The sequence below is a fragment of the Balaenoptera physalus genome, assembly GCF_965194825.1.
Source record: "Balaenoptera physalus genome assembly, chromosome: 2".
NCBI lineage: Eukaryota > Metazoa > Chordata > Mammalia > Artiodactyla > Balaenopteridae > Balaenoptera > Balaenoptera physalus.
In genome coordinates, this window is record NC_138883.1 from 28,559,691 (window position 1) to 28,585,935 (window position 26,245).

A 26,245-nucleotide genomic window follows, 5' to 3' on the forward strand; every position below is an offset into this window, starting at 1 on the left:
AGGAGGTTCTATAACTCATTCACCTACCTTTACAAGAACTTATTAAGTTATCAAGGCAAATAACCTATAACACAAAAACTTGATTCTCTCTTACAAAGACTATATTTTGATAATATAGAAGATATTCTAAGAATGTTTACAGTAGACCAAAACAGTTAAATGACCATTAAGGCAAAATATGACAAGGGCCATAAGACAGGTAAAGAATAAGTGCTATAGGAGCCCAAAGATGGAAATAGCACTAGTAAGGACTAAAAATTCACAGCATTAAGCTTGAATTGGGCTTCAAGTGTGAATGAGATGTGGACAAATGTAAAGGAGGGGCCAAGGCATTCCAGATGGCAGTCACAAAAAGGACAAAGACATAGGGTGCTTTGGGAAAGAGAAATGAGGTACAATCTTCAGAAATACTCACAGCTAAAGATTCAGAGGAAAGCATACAGCCTGGAAGTACAGGTTCCCAGAAGTTAGAGAAGTGTGCAAAGAGTAATGAGGCTAGAAAAGGCTATTGGATAAATGTAAAATCTGATATTTAATTAAAAGAAAAACTGTGCAGGATATGAGGGGGCACATGATTTAATAACTGAAAAACCTTGGGTTTTTGGTTGACTTTCAAGTTCCTTTTGAGCTAACTCTGGGAGATCCAAGTGCTAACAAAGAAACAAAAATCTTAGTTTCTGTTATTAGATGCAGATTCCAGATCGCAGAAAACAATATTGGATTGCTCAGGAATCAGTCCACAATTAGAGTGCTGTATTTAATTCTCATTGTCATTTTATAAGAAAAATGTTGGTGAACTAGAAGCTATATCCAAAGAAAGGTAACCAGAGTAGTATCTCAAAACTGCCACAACAGGAAGTTAAAGACTGGTTTTATTTACTTTTATCTTTCCACTTCAAACCTCCTTTATCTTCTGTATCCCAATTCTAGGCAATGGGAGCAAATCTACCAAGTCACCCATATTAGAAACCAGGGAAGATCACGATGGATCCTTCTCTTTCACTCCCATCTTCAATCTGTCACTAAATCTTATTGAGTCTCTAACCCAAATGTCTCATGTCAGTTATATTTACTGCCTCACCAGTTTAGTTTAGGTCCTCTCCATCTCATCCCTGGACTATTACTGATAACCTAACTGACCTCCCAATCTAAACTTTACTCTCTTACAAAACCACTCTCTACATGACAGCTAAAGTGACTTTCCTATAGCCAAATCTAACCATATTATTCCCTGGTTTAAAAAGAAATCTTCAATTACTTCCAACAATCTTCAGAATAATGTTTTAAGTCCCCTTTCATGTTTACAAGGCCCCTGCCTACCTCTTTATTTCTTTGTTTATCAGATTTTTACTAAGCATCTATTATGTGCTAGGTAATGTGGATACAATAAGGGATAAGCCAGAAAAGGTACTGTCATTCATGGAGCTTACTAATGGACAATGTCATCTCCTGCTAGTCTCCCAGCACTCTAGTTACACAGGGACAACTAGCATTTCCTCAGATGTACCATCTGAATTCATACTTCTGTGCCTATGTATATTATTCAGATTACTTAGACTGGCCCATAGTTTCTTCTGTATTCTCCCTTCTTCCGGATTCCTATACTGCTTTATATCCACCTGGCAAATTTTTATGTACTCTTCAAGACTCAGCCTCAGGTGTCTCTTCTATGAAGCCTCTCCTGAAACCCTCACACAGGCAAAGTTGGTTATTCCCTTCCTCATGTCGGCCATGAACCACATACAAACTTCTTTTACACTGAACTATAATTATTTAATTACATGCATGTCTTTCACTGGGAGATGACTTATTCACGTCTTATTTATTTTTGAGGCCCTAGAATCTAACAGTGTCCAAGGCATAGGATAAGCTCAATTAATAACTGTGAAACAACTGAATTACATGATTGGCTACATGAATGAATTTATTCAAAGGGCACTATGATAGATTTCTTTCAATACACTGAACTATTTATGTGTGAGAGAAATTTTGCTCTTTTAAAATTTGCTACTGGGCTTCCCTGATGGCGCAGTGGTTGAGAATCTGCCTGCCAATACAGGGGACACGGGTTCGAGCCCTGGTCTGGGAAGATCCCACATGCCGCGGAGCAACTGGGCCCGTGAGCCACAACTACTGAGCCTGCGTGTCTGGAGCGTGTGCTCCGCAACAAGGGAGGCCGCGATAGTTAGAGGCCCACGCACCGCGATGAAGAGTGGCCCCTGCTCACTGCAACTAGAGAAAGCCTTCGCACAGAAACGAAGACCCAACACAGCCAAAAATAAATAAATAAATAAATAAATAAATAAATAAAATTTGCTACTAACATCTTAAGTAACAACTATGGCTATAAATTAAGAGAAGTCAGAAAGAAGGGAGAATTCTGTGGGATAATTTTGTCTAGCAATGGAAATAAGCTCCCTTCCCCTGGACATGCTGAATTGGATGCTGTAGGAGGAAGAGACAAATGATGCTGGAGAGAGAGGAAATAAGCATGAAAAGGTTGAAGGTTCCTTAGAAATCAACCAGAAAACAGAAAATAGAATACACAGAAAAAAGGGGACAATCCTCAGATAAGAAGGACACCTCTTGGAATTAGGAAAAAGAATGAGAAAACAGAGACAAAGAACTTAGGTATTAAGAGAAAGAGAAGAAGGTTCACTTAAGATAATCTAGGTATTCCTAGTATCAATAAAATAGGAATTTCTCTTGAAAGGAGAGAAAAAATTGTTCTGAGAATGTAGGAAAAGAAGATATTTTAGAATCAGTCACTGAGGTAAGGCTTAAGTCAATGAGACATCCCAGATATGAAAATCTGTTTTACTTTCAAAGGTCAGTAAAACAGGCAATTTCATACTTCTGTTCAAATTTTAATGTCCTTGTATGTCCAGAAATTCTTCCTATTACCTAACTCAAGTCATTCAGACTTTGGATTAAATACATTTCCTTTTTCTCTAAATGGTGTTTGAAAAACTGGCTAATTTTTCTATCAGAACATTTACTAATTCAAGGAAAGTACCAATAGCATTGCTACCCCTATTAATAAATAACAACTGTTAAAACAGGGAGGACTATAAGATTAGGAATAAACAGAAATATTGTAAAACCGGAGCAGTGCAACATGAAGACTAGCTGTTTATTTTGTAGATCTTCTTTGAAAGCAAAAAGAATAGAATCCTTAATTCTTAATAGTTGAAAAGAATAGAGATCACCCAACCTAAGCTCCCAGCTAATCCTAAACAGTATCTGGTAACATTCCAGAGCTGGTCACAGAGCTCTGCCTGAGAGTTCTCCATGATGGGAAACTTGGTACTTTTTGAGAGTCCATTTAATTTCTGGAAATTTGGAAAGTACATCCTTAACACTGTGGCAAAAACAAAACAAACAAACCTCTTTCTAACTTCTTCCCATTGTTCCTAACTCTGTCCTCTGAAACAGGACATGGATAAATGCCCATGTGTAGTTAATGCAGAGCAAATGGGATGTAATGAATCTAATCAAAAGTAAGGAAAAATAGGTGTAGTATTAGGGACAACTAAGTCAATAGACAGCTGCTCCTTGAATACTTTAAGAGCAATAAAACTAACTCCTTATTATCTTTCTTGACACTAGGATTCTGTTCAAACCCAAGAGGTTTATAGAAATTGTGCAATTCTTTTGTACTTGCAGATATTCAGTAATTCTTCAGATGAAACACATAATAAGGAGAAATAGCATGTGATTCTATAGCCAATCATGGATGATCCATTAAGAAGACAAGTGACAGCTCAACCCTCTCTCCAGGAACATTTGTCACCTATGCCTTTATCCTTCAGGGATTTGAGTTGAATGACATTCGCTGTAGGTTGATAATTAGTTTTTCTTTCTTTTTCTTTTTTTTTTTTTTAAAGCATAGGAAGCTAATGTTGGCTTCTTCCCCATGAGGGACACTAGCCTAAGTGGTTTTGGGAATATATGCCTTGATCAGATTTGCACTATGACTCCTGAATGCATGAGCCATCCCAGCAGCACCTGCTCTCCTGACAGGTCACGAGGGACTGGTAGAAAAAGGATCCATCAATTCCTTTCTCCCCAGAGAGATCACCCAGACCTAGCGTTAAATGTACAGTTCAATGACATGTTAAAAAATAAAATTCCATCCACCAAAACCTACCAGTTACCAGAGGTCAATATTTAGAAGACCCTAATAATGGAAATTAGTATAAAATTTAATTTTTTTCCAATTGGACTGTAATCCAACTAAATACTCTGAAAGGTACCACTTATATCAAGGGGGATAAGATGGAAAGGAGTGAAACTCCTTAATCAAATCATGTTACCAATATATTGCTAAGGGCTTGAGTTTTGGGTTCTATTTCTCATCATGGGGTGGAAATACAGTTGCTTCCCACCCAAAAACTGTGAATTACTTATTTTGGATTATAGTAAGTTTGAGCATGCAGATTTTACAACACAAAAACTGAAAATATGTAAGCAATCACATTTTCATTCAAAGTAATTAGCTTCCTTTTCATCAACAAAGAGAAGTATACAACTTTTATTTTTGGCCTATTCATATACATTTCGTGTTTCAGTTTCCATTTATTTTCCTATTAAACATTATTTAGCTTTGTCTCTCTAAATGTTACAACATCCAGTCTCTGTCCTTTCTACTACCTATTTCACCTATTTTTAACAACTGTTTTTTCAAAAATTAAAGTTATACGTGTACATGTCTCAAAAATCAAATAATTCTATAAGGTTTGTTATGAAAAACTGCAGTTCACCTTTAACTCCTCAGTGGGACCCATTTTTACCCTGTTTAGCTGATTATATTGTATTATTACCTCTATGTCTCTAAATGACTAAATAATATGCTTGTATTACTATTTCTCGATTTTTCAATTTGAGGCATTATCTATTGACTTCCCCCAATATAGAAAGTGATGATTTAGCTCCTTTTCCCATCCTTCCACCTTAACTCCTCACAATACATATGCAAGCATCCCACCTCCTATCTACTCAGTTATATGTATGTTTTTAAAACATTTATTTATTTATTTGGTTGCACCAGGTCTTAGTTGCAGCACGTGGGATCTTCGTTGCCACGTGCGGGATCTTTTAGTTGAGGCATGTGGGCTCTTAGTTGCAGCATGTGAACTCTTAGTTGCGACATACATGTGGGATCTAGTTCCCTGACCAGAGATCGAACCCAGGCCCCCTGCACTGGGAGTGTGGAGTCTTAACCACTGCGCCACGAGGGAAGTCCCTCAGAGTTATATACTGTAACTTTACCTAGATCAATATTCACTTTCTACATTATTATGATTATATAAATGCTACTTATAGCTAACCCATGTAATAAACTATGATTACCTTTCCTTTCTTGCATATCTTTTTGTTTTCCCTGAGTTTTTTTAGGTTGCTTAGTTTTCTGTGTATTTATCTCTAGTTCAACCACAGACTCTATCACTGCCTGTTGTCGAAATCTTAAGATACTGAGATGCATCATGTAATTTATCAATTTCATCTTCCTGAAGAAGTCTCCAGATGGTCTGTCCTCTGTGCCTGGTGCACAGCAATAACCCTGGATTCCTCCTCTCTCACCTGTTTTCTGTATCCCATGGGTGGTGCACGTGTGCCAATAGTGCATAGAGTTTATCAGAGGTCAATTTTTTGAGATCTTCCATATCTAAAAAATGTCTTTATTCATCTTTTCACTTGAAAATAATTTTCCCTTAGAATTTTGAAGATATTGTTCCGATGGTCTCCAATGTTGAAGACATTCTGATTCCCATCCTTTGTATGAAACCTACTTTTTGTCTTCTCTAGAAGCTGCCAGGATCTTCTCTTTTTCTCAGAGTTCTGAAATCATGAAATGATGTGTCTTGGATTAGGTCTATTTTCATCTATTTTGGTGGTAACTGTCAGGACCTTTCAGACTGGAAACGTATGTCCTTCAAGTTTGGGAAGTTTTTTTGAAGTATTTCATTAATGATGTCCTTTATGTTTCCCTTTTCCTCTCTTTCTGGAATTCCTATTATTCAGATTTTTGGCTCTCATAGATTGGTTCTCTTTTCTCTTTCATTCATGTCCTTTTGGTCTATTTTTGGAAGACTTCCTTAACTTCAACTCTGAAAATTTTTGAGTTTTTCATTTCTATCATATTTTTAAATTTCCATGAGCTCTTTCCCGTTCTCTGTATGGTCCTTTTTAATAGCATCTGTTCTTATTACGTTTGCAATACCTTATCTGTCTGAGGATATTAATGAGACAGATTGGCATAGTCTGTTTTCTCTTAGTTGATTTTTTCCATTTGTTGCTTTTGGTCTTTATTTTTTGTGTTAGGGGCTCTTCTCAAATGTTGACCATCTTTCATTGTTTTTTCATATGTAAGAACAAAAGACTAAAAAGCTGCTTGAAAAGTCTGAGTGTAGGACTTGGGCATGTTGACTGTGAGTTTCACTGCAGTGTGACCAGGCTTTTTAGTTGTAGAACTTTCAATATCAGTGCCTTTATTCTACTTGGGCTGGTCAGATTCCCCAGAAGTCTCTTCCAACCTTCTGAATGAAGGGTGAAAGCCTGGCTGTGGAGGGAGGGGTGGTCTCAGCATGCAGTGGGCATAGTTCACTACATTTGTGGTAGAACCTCCATCCTTGGTTGGTTCCATTTGAGGAACCACTTTGTTTTATTGTCTCTAGAGAATAAAGCTCCAGTCTTTTGTGGGACAGAATAAAGCAGGTGATCTAGGCATCTGACTCCTTCTTAAACAGACTTTAATTAATCTCCCTTATTTAAACTATCTCCCCCCTCCACCTAGTACCAATCTTTAGCCTCTTGGAGCATTGTGAGGTGTGAGCTGTCTTGGTTCTTGGCTTTCCTCACTTTAGGACTGCTTTTCTTAGGTCTCCTAAGTTCACATGCTTACCAGTTTCCAAAATTTTGCTGCTGTTGACCTCTTTTCTCTTTTCTCCTTGAGGGTTCACATCTTTTTTTAAAAATTATTTTAGTAGGGTTTGGGAGGGAAAGGAAAGCAAATGTGTGCATTAAAACCATCATTACCCTGGAAGCATTCTCTTCCCAAATTTATTTTCCACTATACATACTTCCAGGTTCCTCCATGATTCCAACTGTTCTGTCATGCTCCCCACTCCTACCTTGGTTATGTCTTTACATTCCTAATGTTAGTTATGGTCTTTCTAAAGAGCAAGAGACAGTGGATAGCTTCTGAAAAAGTAGCAATGAAAAAAATTGGTAAGTACCCTTTTGTTCTCTGATTGCTTTGAAGGCTATGTTTCCATTTCTCATTTGTAAATATAAGATTCCATCTATTCAACAGGAATTTGGACAACACTGTTTTGTAATACACAAAGGTAGCATAAAGCATGGTCCCAGACAGCAAGGTTCTTACAATTTTGTTGGGAAGACAAGCATCAATAATAATTGGATGCTAAAGAAGTCAGGAACAGGAGGGCTCAATGTGGCTAAAAACAACCAGGAGAGAATTATAACAGTTCAAGAAAAATGAAATGGTTAGAAGAGAGAATTAGTCATAAAGGAAATTAGGAGAATGCAATGTGGTTAAAAGGTTGGAAGAGCCATCTTCTATTCACATTCACATTTGTTTTGTCTTCCAAAACAAAAATTACCAGACTTTTTTTTGGGGGGGAAGTTTGTTAAAACCTATTGATTAATATTTATCAAACCCCTTCATGGAAAGTAGCCAACAGAATTTTGAGGGACATTTATAGCTAAGTCAATCATTGGCTCAGATGGCACTGTCTAGGTGGTGAATGCTACCCAGCCAACTGCGAAAGTTACAGGTGTACCCTGCTTTGAGAGAAATTAACATCTATTAACAAAACAAAAACTATTCATGATACAAAATGAAATCATTTACTTTATAAGAGTTAACTTTCCACAAAGCTTGTACTCCCCATGCCAGTTATTCATTTATTACCTCTCCGCTCCTAACTCCCCTTCTCTGCCCTTATCTGCTTCGTGATACTGGCACTGGACCCTGCAGCAGGCTACGTTTTTCCTGTCAGGTGGTTCGATGTTAAGCTTGCCAATAGAGAGGTGGGAGACTGCAAGGCTGAAGCAGGAAGAAGGAACTTTTCTTCCTTCTTACAATGTGTGGTTTTTCTGTGCAGGAAGAGCAGGTTGGCAGGTGGGGGTCCCAGCAATAGTCACCTTGCCAATGGCTGCCCTCAGTTCAGTGCCCCCAAGCTAAGATTCTTCACCACCTCACGGGTGGCTGCTCCTGCATTCACCAACAGGGTACCCTCTGGCAGTGGGCAGCATGTCCTCTCTTCAGAGGTCTGAATCTCTGCCTTGTGGAGATCTCCTCTAAGTTTCTAAGTTCCTCTGTGTTCACTCCTTCTGCCTGGGGTGAGGGGGCAGGAGCTTTCTGCAGTTGCTACCTCTATACACCTTAGAGTCTTCTTTTACCCCTTTATAAGTTAACCACCTTTCACTTAGTTAACCATTATTTATTTAAAATTTTCCCTGTTCAAATTACTCCTGACTAGATTCTGGCTAATACAATCAGCCCCAAAGACCAAATAAACAGAATGCATGCAATACCAAGTAAAGCCGATTCCCAAATCCTAATGTTAAAAAATGAATTCCAGCAATTACTGTTATAAATCTAGAGACATTCCCCAACATCAATTCTGAATAAGACAGCCATAAATATAAGGTTACCCAAACCATGAGTACCGAGCACTGAAGAGCAAGAGCAAAGAACAAACTAGTGCAGAGAAACTTTTGGATTTTGCTGTGATAAAATTACAAGATTAGTGGCTGACAAGAACCCAATAGATGAAAGAACCTGATTATAAGAAAGCATTTAATACTGCTTCTCCTGGCATCTTCCTTGCAAAATTAATTAAAACTAGCCAGGATATATGAGTCTCATGAATTGAAAACTGGCCTCAAGACCACAAGGAGTGATTATAAACTGCTTTAAATCACATTGAGGAAAGTGTCTGGTAGAATGTCCAGAGAGTATTAGATAGGTTATAATCCAGTATTTCCATTAGTGCTTAGGAAAGTAAAGAGTCAGTTAATTAATATTTAGTAGACATTAACTAGAAGGGATTTGTGAAAACCAGTATGGTCTAAAGTATAAAAGATTTAGAAAAGTGAGAAAGATGTACAAAAGGTAAACTCTTTCTCCTTACTACGAATAATTAATATAAAAAGTAAATTTCACCTAGTGATCTCAAGACCTCATATGCATAAGGACTACATAAAGTTGTCAGGGAAAAATCAAATGTTTTTATCTGGGTTAACTAAGAACAGCAGCCACCTTGGGGGACCTAATTCCTTTCAGTCTACAGAGATTATAAACTCAGACAGAGAAGAGTGTTTGGATCTATAAATAATCCTTTGCACAGCTACATCATACAGCAGTTAATACCAGAATTTCCTTTTCATGTGGATTTGTACATTTACAAATACATGGAAGCAGAGACAAAACAGAAAAACCAAAAGCAGCAGTAACACCAACAGCCAAACTGAATTTTTTATAAAGATATCATTTATGCCTTAATAAAGAGATTGCCTAAACCCAGAAATTGTCTGGCCTGTTCCCTCCTCTCCTGCACCTTCCTAGCACCTATGTGTGTGTCAGGCACTGGGGACCCAGTGGAGGACAAAGCAGACACTCTAACAAGTAATTGCAATGCTGAGTTAAGGTAGGAGGAAGTAGACGGTGCTGGCAGAGCATACACTGTGGGCATGGGAGCGAAGGTAGGAATAACCTAGTCTAGGGGTCAGGCATGGCATTCCAAAGGAACTGACATTTAAGCCTGGAGTTTGCTCTAGTCCCTATGTGGGCTCCTTCTTAAGGCAACAAGTTGTCAATGGTAATTTCTTGCTATGGGACAGAAGATGGTCTGGGGCTTGTTCTCAAACTGCCAGCATCTAGTCCAAAGGAGTCCTGATGTCTGTTTTTCTTGAGAAATTTAGGGCTCTAAAAATGCTTGCAAGTCACAATTTAGCTAGGAAAGGGCTGGATTAAGCTCCTCCCCCACCCAGACCCATACAGATATACTGTGCTTCCTGTTTCTTTCTAGTAGTTATCTGGGTAAGAGGAAGACAAGTACTGGCCTTAAGAAGTGACTACTTGATGGCAGTGCTAAGCAGGCCTCAGGAGAGCACTCAGGGCCAGGTCCAAAAGCCTTCCCTAGTTGCCATGGTCAGGGGATTTCGGCCATGTTCAGCAAGCAAGTTAAGGAGCAGAGGCTTTGGAATCACACATGCCTGAGTTCTAGTCCTGGCTCTGTCATTCAATACCTTGAGCAAGTGATCCCCTCTTTCTCCATCTGTACAATGAGAATAATAACAGTAGCTATCCCCATAGGAGTGGTATCAGGATATGGATAAGGATCTGGGCATAGGGCCAGGCATATAGCAGGACACGTTAGCTGTGAATGGTAATAAAAAACAAGAATATGATGGACCATATCTGTAAGTAGCTGAAGGAGTACATACGTATGTTTATTTGTATGCACCTAAATTGTTTATTAAACCCATATTTAGCTAAGTTAAAATGATGTCCTAGAATGTCCCACGGGCAAACAAGACACAAGGTGAAAACAAATATCTCTCAGCCCCAAGCAGTAGTTTTCCTTACATTCTCTATTCTGGTTAATTAAACCAATTAAAAACTACTCAAGTTAGAAACTGAGAGTCATTCATAACTCCTGCATCACTGCATCTTCTAAAACTGGTCTCCCTGCCTCTAGTGGTCCACCAGTCAGGAGCACCTATAATGTGCCAGACACTAAAAAAGAGAGGCGGAATTACAGTGAAGAGTAAGACAACAGCCTCTGCCCTCAACTGTCAGAGTGCTCTTCCTACCAAGAGGTCAATCGATGTCACCTCCCTGCTTACCACTCTTCAGTGGCCACACAGAGCCTTCAGACAACACCTTAGCTCATATGCACAATCACAGACTCCTTAGTTTCTATCTTCATCTCCTGTTTACTCAGCAGTTCCCCAAACACAGCACGCCTCAGGCCTTAGTATGCTTAGGCCCAGACTATTTCTTACCCACCCTGTGCAGCAATTACCACCCCACCCCACCTACTCACTGCCCGTCCTTACAGACTGTTAGGATTACTTTCTCTGACCTTGTCTGAGATAAATAACCGGCCCTAGTGCTCTCTAATAAATCTGTACAACTGTAATCTCAAGACCAAGAATGTTCTCCTCTATAACCCTGTTTTCCCCCATCTCTGTCAATAAAACCCTGATTTTATTCAGGTACAGGATGATCATGCGCTTAGGGGAGACGGGGCTCCTTCCCAGTCCCAGAGGGTGAACCATTACTGGTCCACCTAAACCAATCATGGTAGTCTCATTTGTCTTGACAGGGATTAGTTTAGGCATAGGAATGTGACCCAGCCAGCATGTGAGGGGAAATCTGCTTCAGAGCTTCTGGGGCTTTTCTCACTGATAAGAAGGTTGGGGGAGGCGGGACTCAATTCCCTTTTCTATCTTAGGAAACTGTCGTCGGTATACGACGTCAAAAACTGTAGTAGCCATCAAATACGATGCAAGCCAAACTAAGAAGGAATACAACACATCGAAGGTGACACAGCAGAAAGATGGCGCTAACAGTGGTCTCTGCTGTCACTGAATTAACCAACCCTAGAAATGAAGTATCTCTGGACTTCTTGTTATACGGAGCACCCGCATCCTTTAAGCCATCTTAGTTGGGCTTTCTGTAATTTGCAGAAAAAGGCATCCTGACTGATAGTGTATGGGTTTGCTGGGGTTGCGGTAACAAACTACCACACACTGAGTGGCTTAAACATCAGAAACTACTGTCGCACAGTTCTGAAGGCTACAAGTCCAAGATCAAAGCATCAGCAGGGTTGCTTCCTTCTGAGGGCTGTGAGGAAAGGATCTGCTCCAGGCCTTTCTCCTTAGCTTTTAGACAGCTGTCATCTCCCTGTGTCTCTTCACTTCATCTTCCCTCCATGTATGTCTGTCTCTGTTTAAATTTCCCCCACCCAATAAGGATACCAGTCATATTGGGTTAAGACCCACCCTAAGGACCTCATTTTAACTTGATTCCCTCTGTAAAGATCCCATGTCCAAATAAGTTCACATTCTGAGGTACTAGAGGTTGGGACTCTGATGTATCTTTTTTAGGGGGACACAATTCAACCCATAACAGAGACCTTTTAAAAACTCTAATGAAAGCCATGGATACTCTCTGCAGAAAAATATACATGTATACGTACACATACCCAATTCTGTTTATAATTTCAGGAGATTCATGGACTCTTAGGTTAAGAACCACAGCTATAGAATCTTCCTGAACAAGACAGACACTTGAGCATTACACACAAACAGAAGCTTAAATCAGTAATTGCCTAAGTAGCAAAATTACACTGCAGGTAATTCTAACGGTACTGTGTTATGTACAGTTGTCACTGGTGTCATCGGGGAATTGGTTCTAGGACACCAAAATCCATGGATGCTCAAATCTTTTATATAAAATAATGTAGTATCTGCATATAAGGTATGCACATTCTCTCGTATACTTTAAGTCATCTCTAGATATAATATCTAATACAATATAAATGCTATGTAAATAGTTGTGAATACAATGTAAATACTACATAAACAGTTGCAGCAAGTTCAAGTTTTGCTTTTCTAGAACTTTCTAGAAAAAATTTAAAAAAATATATTTTCAAATCTGTGGTTGGTTGAACCTGCAGCTATGGAACTCATGGATATGGAGGGCTGATTATATATACAAAAGCAGGAAAGAGATAATTTATTAAATGAAGGTTATGCTAAGATCACCAGAAAGCTTTAGAAAAGGGAGTTACCAAGAGAGTCTTCTGTTAAAGGGATAAAGTCAATACTATTCTTTATTTTTTTACAAATTTTAGGGATTTGGGTGAGATTGTTTTAGCTCAGAATTCCTAGTATTAAATCTTTCTTATAATTAATTGAAAATATATAATCTACACTGAAAATTATTAGTACAAAGAGAAAACACATTTTGTTTGCATTAATCTGTTAATATTAAATAAGCCTTAAAACTTAAAATAGTTGAGGTCTAACCACCAGGAATGCAGAGCCTTTAAATGCTCACTTCCACAGCCCCAGCAAACCCACGTTGTCAGTAAGGTTGGAAGGAACTCTGGGGCCCTGCAAAATGGCAGGAAGCAAGGTGAGAGAGAACCGAGAGGAAAACTGTCACCATCTGGTACAACATCAATGTAACTTCCAACATGTGAAGAACTAGAAAATTCTGAAACTTTGTGCTATTTGGCTTTGAGGAATAGCATTCAAAATCATTAAAGGCCATTTGTAAACTGTGGCAATCAGGTTAAATAAACTTGATTTCTGCTCTCTAGAGATAAGTTAGTAGTAATGATAAGAACAGCAAACAGACATTTTCCTTCCTCCTTAACATCAAAAATCCCTGCAAAACTAAGTTAAATTATAAAGCAAGGTATCATAAGAACAAATCATTGAAAATTTGATATTAAGATACCTCTGAAGTTGAAACAAAGAATTGGGAACGTCTGCAAAAACCACCTGGCAAATGATACGCAAAATCCTTAATTACTGAGACTAAGAAGTTATACATTTTTTCGGGACTTCCCTGGTGGCGCAGTGGTTAAGAATCTGCCTGCCAATGCAGGGGACACTGGTTCAAGCCCTGGTCCGGGAAGATCCCACATGCCGCGGAGCAACTAAGCCCGTGTGCCACAACTACTAAGCCTGCGTTCTAGAGCCCGGGAGCCACAACTACTGAGCCCGAGTGCCACAACTGCTGAAGTCCGTGCACCTAAAGCCCACGCTCCTCAACAAGAGAAGCCACCGCAATGAGAAGCCCATGCACCACAATGAAGACCCAAGACAGCCAAAAATAAAATAAATTAATTTAAAAAAAAAAAAAGAAGAAGTTATACATTTTTTTTCTTCCATGGAAAATCCTGTCATGGAACTCACACTGAGTGATAACAAAAATGAACTCTGCCTGAGGGAGTAGGGAGTCATTACAAGGAGAGGGTGGGATTTGAAATGGCAGAAGTTTTCCAGATAAAACTGGAAAGGCTAGGTTGATATTAGCAAAGTCCTTTTGTGAAGGCCTGAGGAATGTGAATTTTCTCTTGTAGGACCCAAGGAGCCAAAGAACTTTAATAAGTAGGAGTATGACATCACTAGCTTTGTTTTTTAAGAAGTATCTGTGGTAGCAGAGGATAGACTTTTTCACCATTGACCATGGCAACTAACAAGGCCACACACCTAACATGCTCAGTTAATACTTGTTGATTGACTGACTGAAGCCTTAGGAAAGGGCTATTAGAACTGTAGACTTGACACATAAACAAGGGTTAGTCCAAAAAGACAATCCTGAGTATTCACATAAAGAAACAGCAGTATTTAAGGCTTACTGCTTGTTTTTTGTTATTGCTCAAAAAGAGGTAAGTATTATGATCTGTAACCAAATATTGCCAATTCTTTTTCTACATTAATATGACTTTATCTGGCTTAAAATAGGAGGACAAAGCAAAGCAATAACCTTATCTACAGGAAATAAAGCCAAGTAAAACAGCATCTAAAACATCAATGTTTATTTCGGTCTGTAAGCCCTTTTTTTTTGCTTGCCTGTACAGTCTCCAATCATCCCTGAAATGCAAGCAATTGGGCTCTTCTGGACCTACTAGTTAAGGGGAGGGAACATTTATCTACCGTCAATTCATGGGACACTAATCTCCTTCCCACTCCTCTGATTACAAGCAAGCAGGATGCTAGAGGAAAGGCCTCAACAGAAGCTTTAAAAATAAATAAATAAACCGAGCCCCTTCTGCTCCAGGAATACAGGAAAGATTGGCACTAATACAAGCGAAAGTGATCTGCCCAAACAAAAGCCAATGTGAAGGAGGAGCAAGCCGCACAAGCTAGCCTGACATTATTGCTGGGAAGATAGCACACTTGTTAAAAATGTATATTTTAATTTTCTGTATTGCAAAAGGCCCCAATTTGCCCGAGGATCTAGCTAAGCTGCCATTTTCTACTAGACAGAGTCTAATCTTTATTTAATGGATTTAGCATCTATCTTTACCAGAGTGGTCTCTGAGGAAAAGGGGAGGGGAGAATGAAGGGGCAGAAAAGAGATGATCAGATCCCCCTCCCCCTTTCATCCATCCGGCGCTCATGTTTGTGTTCAAAATTCAATTACCTCCTTATTGATACTTCACAGAGATATTTAAGCTGCAAACATGAAGCCCTGATTTCCCAAGGGGCCATGCCCCTCTCTATTTCACTGCTCTGCTTCTCCCTGGGTGAATTCCTGAGGCGTCCATATTAATAGGTAATCAGTCACAATTCATTTATTAAACAGCAAGCAAGGTTTATCAGCCTGCCCTGATTAGCCCGAAGAAACCACTGAATTCCTAATTTATTTATGGAAATATAAGTGTCTTTTTGAATTCCATTCAGGAGCTGCAGGAGTGTTGTAGTCTTAGCATACTGCAATCTAACAGGCAGCACAAGCAGCAAGCAAGCTTTCCAGGAACAAGAGGGGCTGCTTGCCACCAGAAGGCAAAGAGCAAGGGAGATACGGAGATACACTGCAGGGAATCTTCTCTTGGCCACGGGATTTGGGTCCACATAATCCTTGGATTAGTACTTATTTGATTGCTTTCTGTTTACATAAAAGAGTTTGAAATGTTGTCACTAGGCAGCCATTACTATCCACTGTAACAAAAATCAATCTCAGGGATGTTGCTTTTGATTGGCAGAAAAGTGGCCCTTAATGGAGTACAATTGAGGACCTCAGTGAGTTAAAAGACAATCATTCTTAGCAGAGTTAAAACCAACACCAGACTGGGATATAAACCAAAACCACTAAAATAATACTTCTCGAACATTAATTTTATATTAGTAACTAAACCAGACCCTGTTTTAATCTTACACTGTTCTAGGCTGCAGTAACAAAACAGCTTTGCGTGTAATTTCCACAATTCTGATCAATTATCAATTCACACAAAATTGCCCATTACTAATTAAAAGGCCAATACAGATTAAATAAAACTCTTAAGAGTAGCATTGGGCCACTGCTAACTGCCCCAACAGGTGCAATTAGAAAAGACACTGTTTAAGGGACATGAGCAGATCATATAACCTAGACTCTTGTTTTCAGCTAGAATTAGGGCTGTTTCTTCTGAAAAATGATAAATAATAAAAAAAATTTAAAATGTAGCCAGTGTTTCAATGCCCACAAACAACGGTGTTAATGCTATCTTTGTATGGGTTATCCACAGCCAGTGTTTTCAAATCCTAACCTGCCTTCCTCATATAGCTCACTATGATTAAGAGCAACCTCCCCATATAACCCACTGTATGAAGTGAAAGGCAAACCATAATCATGAGAAAAACATAAAGTCTCAACTGACAGACATTCTACAATGTACCTGACCGGTACTCCTTAAAACTGTCAAGGTCATCAATGACAAAAAAAATCTGAGAAACTGTCACAGCCACGAGGAGCCTATGAGGAGTTATGACTACTAACTGTAATTATGGTGTCCTGGAGGGGACCCTGGCACAGAAAAAGAACAGTAGAGGAAAACTAGGGAAATCTGAATAAAGTATGGGAAAAAGAGAAAACGGAAAAAAAAGGTAAAGTTCATTAGTTGTAACAAATGTACCATGGTAACAATAATAGGGCAAACTGGGTATGGGTATATGGAAACTCTCTTTCACGATTTTCATATCTAAAACTGTTCTAAAATTTAAAATTAATTTAAAAAACAGAAAGTGACAATTTATAAACTAAATTAGAAGGTGGCCAAAACGTAAGTAATTTTTATATATCTACAAGGTTTTGAAAAATCATGTTTCATTAACATTATTTTTGAAATATTAAAACCCATTAATAAATGAAAATTTTCATATATATTTATTTGTTTCTACCTGATAGGAATAGCAAAAATATATTTAGTTATTAGTATATATTTAGTTATCAGTTTTAAACATATTCTCCAGAAAATGTCATCTCCATGCAAGATGTTAATGATTATTATAATTACAATAAATGGGAAACCCCCTAAAACACACACACACACACACACACACACACACACACACACACACACAAAATTAAAAGGTAAACCAGTTGTAATATTAAACTGAAATATAATTGGGAGTATTTGTAAAGAAAATCAATATATCCTCAAACCAATATTAATACTCTTTAGATTGTGTTAATGTTACTATTCCTCTCCTTGAGTTTGAATCATCAAGAAACGACTTGTATGTGCTTTGGCTAAAGATGAAACACAGGGTCAAGTCAGGAGCACCAACTCTCCCCACCTCAAATAAATAACTGCATGCATTAGGATTCTGTTAATAATTCTGAAGTGAAACATAATAAAAATTTTCTTTTAAGGTCCAATGTCTTTATCTGAACTGTCCAATACATAAAAATACTATGTATGGCTCTGGCTTCTACAATACTAGCTGAAGAAAAGTAAAAAATGAAATGCATCATGGCAGGCATGATTATAAGAAACTGCTATGGAGTCAGAGGATTTGAGTCACAGCTCTTGGGCTAGCCCAGACCTTTGTGAACTATAAAATGAGGTCAATGGTCCAAGTTACTCAAGCACAGTTGTGAGGCTTTGGAAACTATGCACTTAAAGCACTTAGCACAGTACCTATTAGTAGGTATTCATATAATTATGGCTGTTGAAGCTATGCTTATCACTGTTTCTCAGCAGGCACCTGATGACTATAGGCAGAAAACCTGAGGAAACAAAAACTAAATTGAACAGTATAAAAACAACACAGAGCCCATCTGTTGAATCCATTAACATTAACACAGTACCCTTGAAGACAACGCTCCTACTTGATCCACTTAACAATCTATATGGAAGGCAAAGCAGTTATTTATTACCTATATCACACAGATGAGAAAAAGAAAAATTAGGCAGGTTAAGTGATTCACCAGAGGTCAATAGCTAATAATGAGCAAAGTCAGGACTTGAATAGTTCTGACTCAAACTGCATTGGTCTCCCATTCTGAACGACAGGCATGTTTTGTCCTTTGGCTGATAACTCTTGACTTCTCTGGCACATTACTGTAACCCACATCAAATTCCTTACAACAAAAACCCCTATAATGCCACAAGATTTCTTAAACCCCAATGCTTTCCTCAGGCACTACCATTTTAAGGAAATTTCAATATGAAAAAAGAGACTATTCAAATAGCATTTTATTTGTATTAAAATTACCAACAAAAACAGACCAATCACTTCAATTTTTCTTTTAATTTATGCTCAAGTACAACCTAATTTCCTCATCAATAAATTTCACTGACATCTTTGTCCAAAGCAGTATATTGTCTCACTCTTGACATATGCATATTCACAAATACAAGACAGAACAAAGACATGCTCAAATCCTTCCTGAATATTCTATCCATTAAAACCCACAAAAAGCATTACTACGTTAAACAAACTTCCTCTTGCAAGCTATCATTCTAGCGTTTTATGTGGGAAAATACGTCCTCTAGATTTGTGGACTCTAAATCTTGTTGGTTCAATCAAAATAGTAATACATGAAACAACAAATGGAAAAACAATATTAAAATGTTCTTTCTGGTCTGTTTGTCCCAGCATGTGACACTTTATCAGTCCTACTAAAAAAAAGTTGTCAAGAATTACCCCCCATGTACCCACATTTTAACTAAAAACTTCAAAGGGAACACTGCCATCTACTGAATCACATTCATCACTATTCTGTATTACAGTGATACCTCATTTAATGACTCTCCGGGAACAAAAATTTTAATACTAATGATGTTTATGTTAAAAGTAAACTTTTAAGGCACAAAAAGTTGTATACATTCACAGCTACCCATGACAAAAATACCCCAGAAAACAATTCCTATTATTCTTACCCAATACATAAGGCCTGCTCTAAGCGATATTTTGAAATCTGGGGGATTGGTTCCCTTCCTCTTCAACATCTTTCCTAACTGGCTGGAAAACTACTAATGCTTGATAACCTTCTTTCATGAGCTTCCCATATGAAACGAGAAAGGCTGTGAGAGCTATCATTTCAATTTAAGGACAGACTGGCAATAAGACTTCAGAGTGAATTAGTTTCAATTTTTATCTTAGCCACTAATTTTAAATTAAAAAAAAATGTAAAGTATACCATATACACAGAAAAAAGAACAAATCATAAGTATACATATGAGGAATTTCACAAAATGAACACATCTGTGTGGCAACCACGCACATCTATATAGAGAACCATTGCCAGCACCACAGAAAACTCCTTCCTCATGCCCCATTCCAGCCACCACCATATCCCAAATGTAACCATTATTTTTATTTATACCACCATAGATTAGCTTTGCTTGTTTCTGATACAGTATAATATGTACTCTTTTGTGTCTAGTTTCATTTACTCAAGGTTACATTTCTGAGATTCATTCGTGTTGTTGCATGTAACAACAGTTTGTTCATTTTCATGGCTGTACAGTATTCTATTGTATAAATATAACATAATTTATTTACTCATTCTACCGACACAGAACTTTTGGGCTGCTGTAGTTTGGGTCTATTATAAATAGTGCCATTCTGAGTATTTTTTCTATGCATCTTTTGGTATACAAATGTTTGCAATTCTATTTCTAGGGTATATATCTAGCACTGGAATCTTTGGGTCACAGGTTATAAGGCCGATCAGCCTTAGTAGATACTGCCTAACAGCTTTCCAAAATGGTTGTACCAATAATCACATGCCATTTAAAGTCTCATAAATTTCTCAGCAAAGGGCCAATCTTTCAAACGTAAACTGCCCCCAGTTGGAAGAATCTGAGACACCTGGAAGTAGGTAGGGAGTTCTTTGGGGAAGAGAGGTCAGAGTTGCTGAGATCATAGTCTGAGAACTCCCCCGACTCTCAGTTTCCCCTGGAGGACTATGACCTAGAGTTCAGGGGTCCCTAGAAGCCTATTTTGAGAACAGAAGAGGCTGTCTCCCATGTAACTGTACCCCAATACCAATTTACCAGCAGGTTTCTTCCATCCAGGTTCTCCTAAACACTCTCTAAACTTTAGTCAATACCTCAAACTCCCAGATAAAGATATTATGTTTTTGAGGACAAGCTAAGTTGTTTTAGTTAGAATTCAAAGACATTTTTCCTTCCTATCTAATTACACGGAATGCATTTTGAAGTAAAGAGGTTTCAGAAAATAAAACAAAACAAACAAAATCCAACAATATTACTGGAATTGAATTGGAGTTACTATAATGGGAATCCCTCCTCCAAGATTTCTCCTATTTATAGTGACAAAGACTCTTGTCAATAACGTGAGAATTCCATGCCTAACTTCATTCATGTACTGATCAGTCCTGGTGCGGTCTTATCTCATCACGATGTCTCAACTTAAAGGCAAAAAGGAGACAGCTGCCAGAATATTTTAATACCTATGAATTTAGAGAATTGCTCTACGTCAGTCTAATCATTTTGTAGAGTTATAAAAATATCTGCTACAAAAGTGGTGCTATAAGGATGTGTCCTTATGTAGCTGAGGGTAATAAAACACTGCACAGCCCTGGGTCACAGTCTGCCAAACCAGAGCTGATGTACATCAGTGCTGCTGTGAATTTTTAAAACTGTTCCGGCTAATCTTTTTAAAGGACTCGTTTGTTTATTTAAATAAGAATTAGCTGCAATAGTAACCAACTGCTTCAGTGCATCAACAATGAGTTGTGCCTAATGAAAATTCAGAAATCATTGCTGCATGTCATAAGGAGGTTAATATTTAACATGTAGAAGACTAAAAAAAAAAAAATCAATATTTTTTTAAAAATTAAGGATCTGTGAGACTCTGATGGGTAGTAAATCCATTCAGCATAGAAAGGAGAAATAATCAACATCATTGTCAAGGTGCAGGTCAAACTCAGCTCATGCCAGAAATGCTTGATGGTGGCTACTTTCTTATCTCTTTGTTGCCACTTACAGGCTTAACAGGGTAAGCCCAGAGAGGTTGCTGCAAGGCTCCGTAGCCAAATTACAGTGTAAGGTTACTCTGCCTCCCTGACTATTTAACTACCGGACAAGTGGACAAACAAGCGATGCCTTTTACTATACTAGGAAACTGCCAGCAAGGGCAATGGATATGATAAAAAAGGATCTGTGCAGGTTAATCAAATAGTAACTGCTGCATGGAATGCTACATTTTACATGAAATCTTACAGAGAGAAGGAAACCAATTTGCCAATGATGATATAGAGTATTTCTTTCACTCCAGTTTAAATATCACTTTTTAAAAATGACTCTACCCAGCCACCTTCAGCCCACTATGATCTCTCATTTCTGAACTCCTGTGGTACTCAAGTGGCACTTAGTCATGCTCTCTTGTACACATTTGCCTTGCCATCCTAATCAGATTATAAGCGCCTTGAGAGGAGTTTTTGTTTTTGACATCTGAGGTCTGGAACACTCCTTTTCATAGTTGGCCATAGTTTTTATATTATGATAATATCTAAATCCTAAGAAATAGATGTGAACCCCTTGGTAGGGTGAGATGTTAAAATAAGTACCAAGGATGATCAGGATATTTCAAATCTACTTTGGGAAAGAATAAAGGGAAGAGAAGAGGTAGAAGGGGCTCATTCATGAATTGAAGGACGTGGAATACAAAATCGGGATGCAGCTGACCCTTGAACAATATGGAGGTTAGGGGCGCTGACCCCCTGCAGAGTCGAAAATCCGGGTATAACTTCACAGTTGGCCATCAGTGTCTCCAGTTCCATATCTGCATTCAACCAGCTATCGGTTGTGTGTAGTACGTATTTATTGGGGGGAAAAAAAACCACCCCATGTATAAGTGGATCCACACCGTTCAAACCTGTGTTGTTCAAGGGCCAACTACTGTACATCAAAAAAAGACCCTTCAGTTAGGAGCAGGCCTAAAATGGACTTCTTCACATCCTTTTGGGCTTCCTAGACTGGTTTCATTTCTGTGTTTTCTTCTTTTTCTCATATAATTTAAAATTGATATATAATCCAAATACCATAAAATTCACCCTTCCTTAAATTGTGGTAAAATACTGATAACATACATTTTACCATCCTAAACATTTTAAAGTGTACATTTCAGTGGCATTAAGTATACTCATATTGTTGTGCAACCAATGTCCAGACATTTTTCATCTTGTAAAACTGAAACTCTGTACCCATTAAATAATAACTCCCTATTCTCCCCTCCCCCAGTCCCCGGCAATCATGGTTCTACTTTCTGCCTCTATGAATTTGATACTCTGGGCACTTCATATAAGTGGAATCATATAGTATTTGTCTTTTTGTGACAACTTATCTCAGCATATCCTCAAGCTTATCTGTGTTGCAGCATGTGTCAAATTTTCCTTCCTTTTTAAGGCTGAATAATATTCCACTGTATGAACACACCACATTTTGTTTATCCATTCATCCATCAATAGATGCTTGGGTTGTTTCCACCTTTTAGCAATTACAAATAATGCTGCTGTGAACATGGGTGTACAAATAACTCTTCCAGTCCCTGCTTTCAATTCTTTTGGGTATATGCCCAGAAGTGGAATTGCTGAATCATATAGTAATTCTGTTTTTAATTTTTTGAGGAACCACCATACTGTTTTCCAAAATGGCTGTACCATTTTTGCATTCCCACCAGTGATGCACAAGTGTTCCAATTTTTCACATCCTTGTCAACACTTGTTACTGTCCATGTTTTTTATTATACTCATCCTAGTGGATGTGAAGTAATATCTCATGGTTTTGATTTGCATTTCCCTATTGATTAATGATGTTGAGCATCTCTGCATCTGTTTATTGGCCATCTGTATATCTTCTTTGGAGAAATGTCTATTTAAATCCTTTGCCCACTTTAAAAATGGGGCTTTTTATTGTTGAGTTGTAAGAGTTCTTTATATATTCTGGATATCAAACAATACAGAAATGATTTGTAAAAGTCTTCTCCCATTCTGTGGGCTGTTTTATTACTTTCTTGATGGTATCTTTTTTTTTTTTAATTTTTGGCTGTGTTGGGTCTTTGTTGCTGTGCACGGTCTTTTCTCTAGTTGTGGAGAGTGGGGGCTACTACTCTTCGTTGCGGTGCGCGGGCTTCTCATTGTGGTGGCTTCTCTTGTTGCAGAGCATGGGCTCTAGGCGCATGGGCTTCAGGAGCTGCAGCACGCGGGCTCAGTAGTTGCGGCACGTGGGCCCCAGAGCATGTGGGCTTCAGTAGTTGTGCTGCGCAGGCTTCAGTAGTTGTGGCACATGGGCTTAGTTGCTCCGCGGCATGTGGGATCTTCCTGGACCAGGGATCAAACCCGTGTCCCCTGCATTGGCAGGTGGATTCTTAACCACTGTGCCCCCAGGGAAGCCCCTTGATGGTATCTTTGAAACATAAAAGTTTTACATTTTGATGAAGCCCAATTTATTATTTCCTTTCTCTGCTTATGCCTTTGGTATCATATCTAAGAAACACTGCCTAATTTAAGGCCACAACGATTCATGCCTATGTTTTCTTCTAAGAGTATTATAGTTTTAGCTCTTACATTTAGGTCTATAATCCATTTTTTAAAAAAGATTTATTATTTATTTATTTATTTTTGGCTGCGTCGGGTCTTAGTCGTGGCACATGGGATCTTCGTTGCAGTGTGCAGGCTCTTTGTTGCGGTGCATGGGTTTCTCTCTAGTTGTGGCGTGCGGGTTTTCTCTCTCTAGTTGTGGTGCGCAGGCCCCAGAGCACGTGGGTTCTGTAGTTTGCGACATCCAGGCTCTAGCTGAGGTGCAGAAGCTCAGTAGTTGTGGTGCAAGGGCTTAGTTGCCCCGCACCATGCGGGATCTTAGTTCCCTGACCAGGGATTGAACCCACGTCCCCTGCATTGTAAAGCAGATTCTTTACCACTGGACCACCAGGGAAGGACCATATAATCCATTTTGAATTAATATTTGTATATGGTGTAAGGTAGGGGGTTTAATTTTGAGTTTTTGCATGTAGATATTCCATTTTCCCAGCACCATTTGTTTAAGAGACTATGTATTTTTCCCCATTGAATGATCTGGCACCCTTGTCAAAAATTAATTGACTATAAATGTGAGGGTTTATTTCTGGATTCTCAATTCTATTCCATTGATCTATATGGCTGTCCTTATGCCAGTACTACACTATCTTGATTACTTGTAGCTTTATATTAAGTGTTGAGACTGGGAAATGTGAGACTTCACTTTTGTTCTTTTTTAAGATTGTTTAGCTCTTCTGGGTCTCTTGTATTTCCCTGTGAACTTTAGGATTTACTTGTTAATTTCTGCAAAACCAGCTTCATTCTTGACCTAAATAAAGTATAGGGGTAGTTCCTATATATGGAAGGATCCATAGTCCTTACAAGGTTAATCATGCAAACTGGGATCTCACTGCTTATACCCACCTAACACCAAAGCTAATGTAGGTGGGGACAGCCCATATTGGCATATGCTCATTTCACACAGTGGTGCTGAACAATAAAAACAGAATCCAATGTAATTTCTAAGGGTAGAATTATTTTTTTAAAATAAATTTATTTATTTTATTTATTTATTTTTGGCTGCGTTGGGTCTTCGTTGCTGCGTGCGGGCTTTCTCCAGTTGCGGTGAGCGGGGGCTCCTCTTCGTTGTGGTGCGCGTGCTTCTCATTGTGGTGGCTTCTCTTGTTGCGGAGCACGAGCTCTAGGCATGTGGGCTTCAGTAGTTGTGGCACACAGGCTCTAGAGCACAGGCTCAGTAGTTGCGGCGCACGGGCTTAGTTGCCCCACGGCATGTGGGATCTTCCCAGACCAGGGATCGAACCCGTGTCCTCTGCATTGGCAGGCGGATTCTTAACCACTGTGCCACAAGAGAAGTCCCATATAATTCTTAATTTAAAGAAAATAATTATTAGATCTCATTTGTGCTAAAAACCACTTATTTTCTTCTAACAGTGTCACAAAAATTCCAGAGAAAAATTACACTGCAACATTCTATACAATGCTAAATAATGCCATTACCAAAGAATCGAATTTTTCTATACTTTATACTTAAGTAGGAAAGCAAGTTATTCTGAACAACTCATAAATGTAAGAGTTGTAGTATCTGAATTCAAGTCTTTAATATCCATGATATTTCTACCATGAAAGTATGAAAGTCAATATAACACAGGAGTTTACTTGCAATTTTGCTGAGGCACTAATCTCAACAACATACACTGAAGGAGCAAGTCATTCAGCTAGTGAGTGAGCCTAGCAGTCCACTCACCACCTGCATCTCACTGTGACTCTGATATTCCCTATTGGTACTCGTTTACATAGTAAAAATAACACTATGGATACTAGAAAGGACTAAAAGTTTCTACAAATCTGGAATAAAGGATGGCTGGAATACTTTTCTTGGGGCTGGCTCAGATCCGTGACATGAATAGTTCCATCACATATCCAGAAGTGTGTGGGAATGTTGCAGCAAGTGCACAAGCTTTTATCAACACATTTATCGTACAGAGAGAAAAAGAGAGCGAGAAACTTTAATGAAAGCTGAAAAGGCAGTGAGAATGATACAGGAAACATGGGACTTATGACCACAATGTGATTTGGGAGAAAATGTAAAGTTAAAGGGTTCATAAAAAGGAAGGATTATAAGTCATAACAAGACATTGTTTAACATAGGTAAAACTCACTTATGCTAAAAGAAAATGCCTTTGTGAACATAAATCATGAAAGAGGAAAGGTAAGCTCCTATTAGACAATTAGATATTTATCATGTACAAATTATGTAAGTGTTGGGAATTGAGTGGTGAAAAGCCCAGATGCTCATATATCCTTATAGAGCTTACAGAGTTTAAGATCAGACTGACTTATCTATTTTGTAGTAATTGTGCAGACTTTATGAAAAAGTTATGTTTGTCCTACTGATCTGAGATCCTCAGGACATAAAAAGAACGCCTTTCCAAATAGTGACAGGCCAATAAAAAACCTCAGATACAGGGCAATGTTTTTTGGACTGGTTTTATACATACTTTATGCCAGAAACAGAGAAATATCTAATTTCTCAAAAGCTTGAATTTCAGTTCTCCTCATCATGGACAATGTGCAAGGCTATCCTTAAGGACTACAGTTTACAACTCTAAGTCAAGGTGATGTTCCTTCCCCTTAATGCTTCTGACTTTCCACGTGGAGTGTAAAACACAAGCTCAAGGTATATGACTTTGCTATACT

The 26,245-nt window shown here is 38.4% G+C and overlaps 1 protein-coding gene across 8 annotated transcripts in view; it reads right to left on the bottom strand.

The window, feature by feature from the left end:
- The window catches only part of LIN52 (lin-52 DREAM MuvB core complex component), a 119,740-nt gene that overhangs the window by 32,614 nt on the left and 60,881 nt on the right, over positions 1–26,245 (bottom strand). For 2 of the 8 annotated variants that reach the window (XM_082451945.1, XM_082451946.1), the window contains one exon: positions 5,828–24,913. The exons of the other annotated variants lie outside the window; for them this stretch is intronic. Coding sequence is in view for 1 of the 2 variants with exons in the window: in XM_082451946.1 (XP_082308072.1) it covers positions 24,912–24,913 (2 nt within the window). In the remaining variant the exon portion in view is untranslated. Of the gene's footprint in view, positions 1–5,827; positions 24,914–26,245 lie in introns of those variants that run through there. 8 annotated transcript variants of the gene reach the window in all.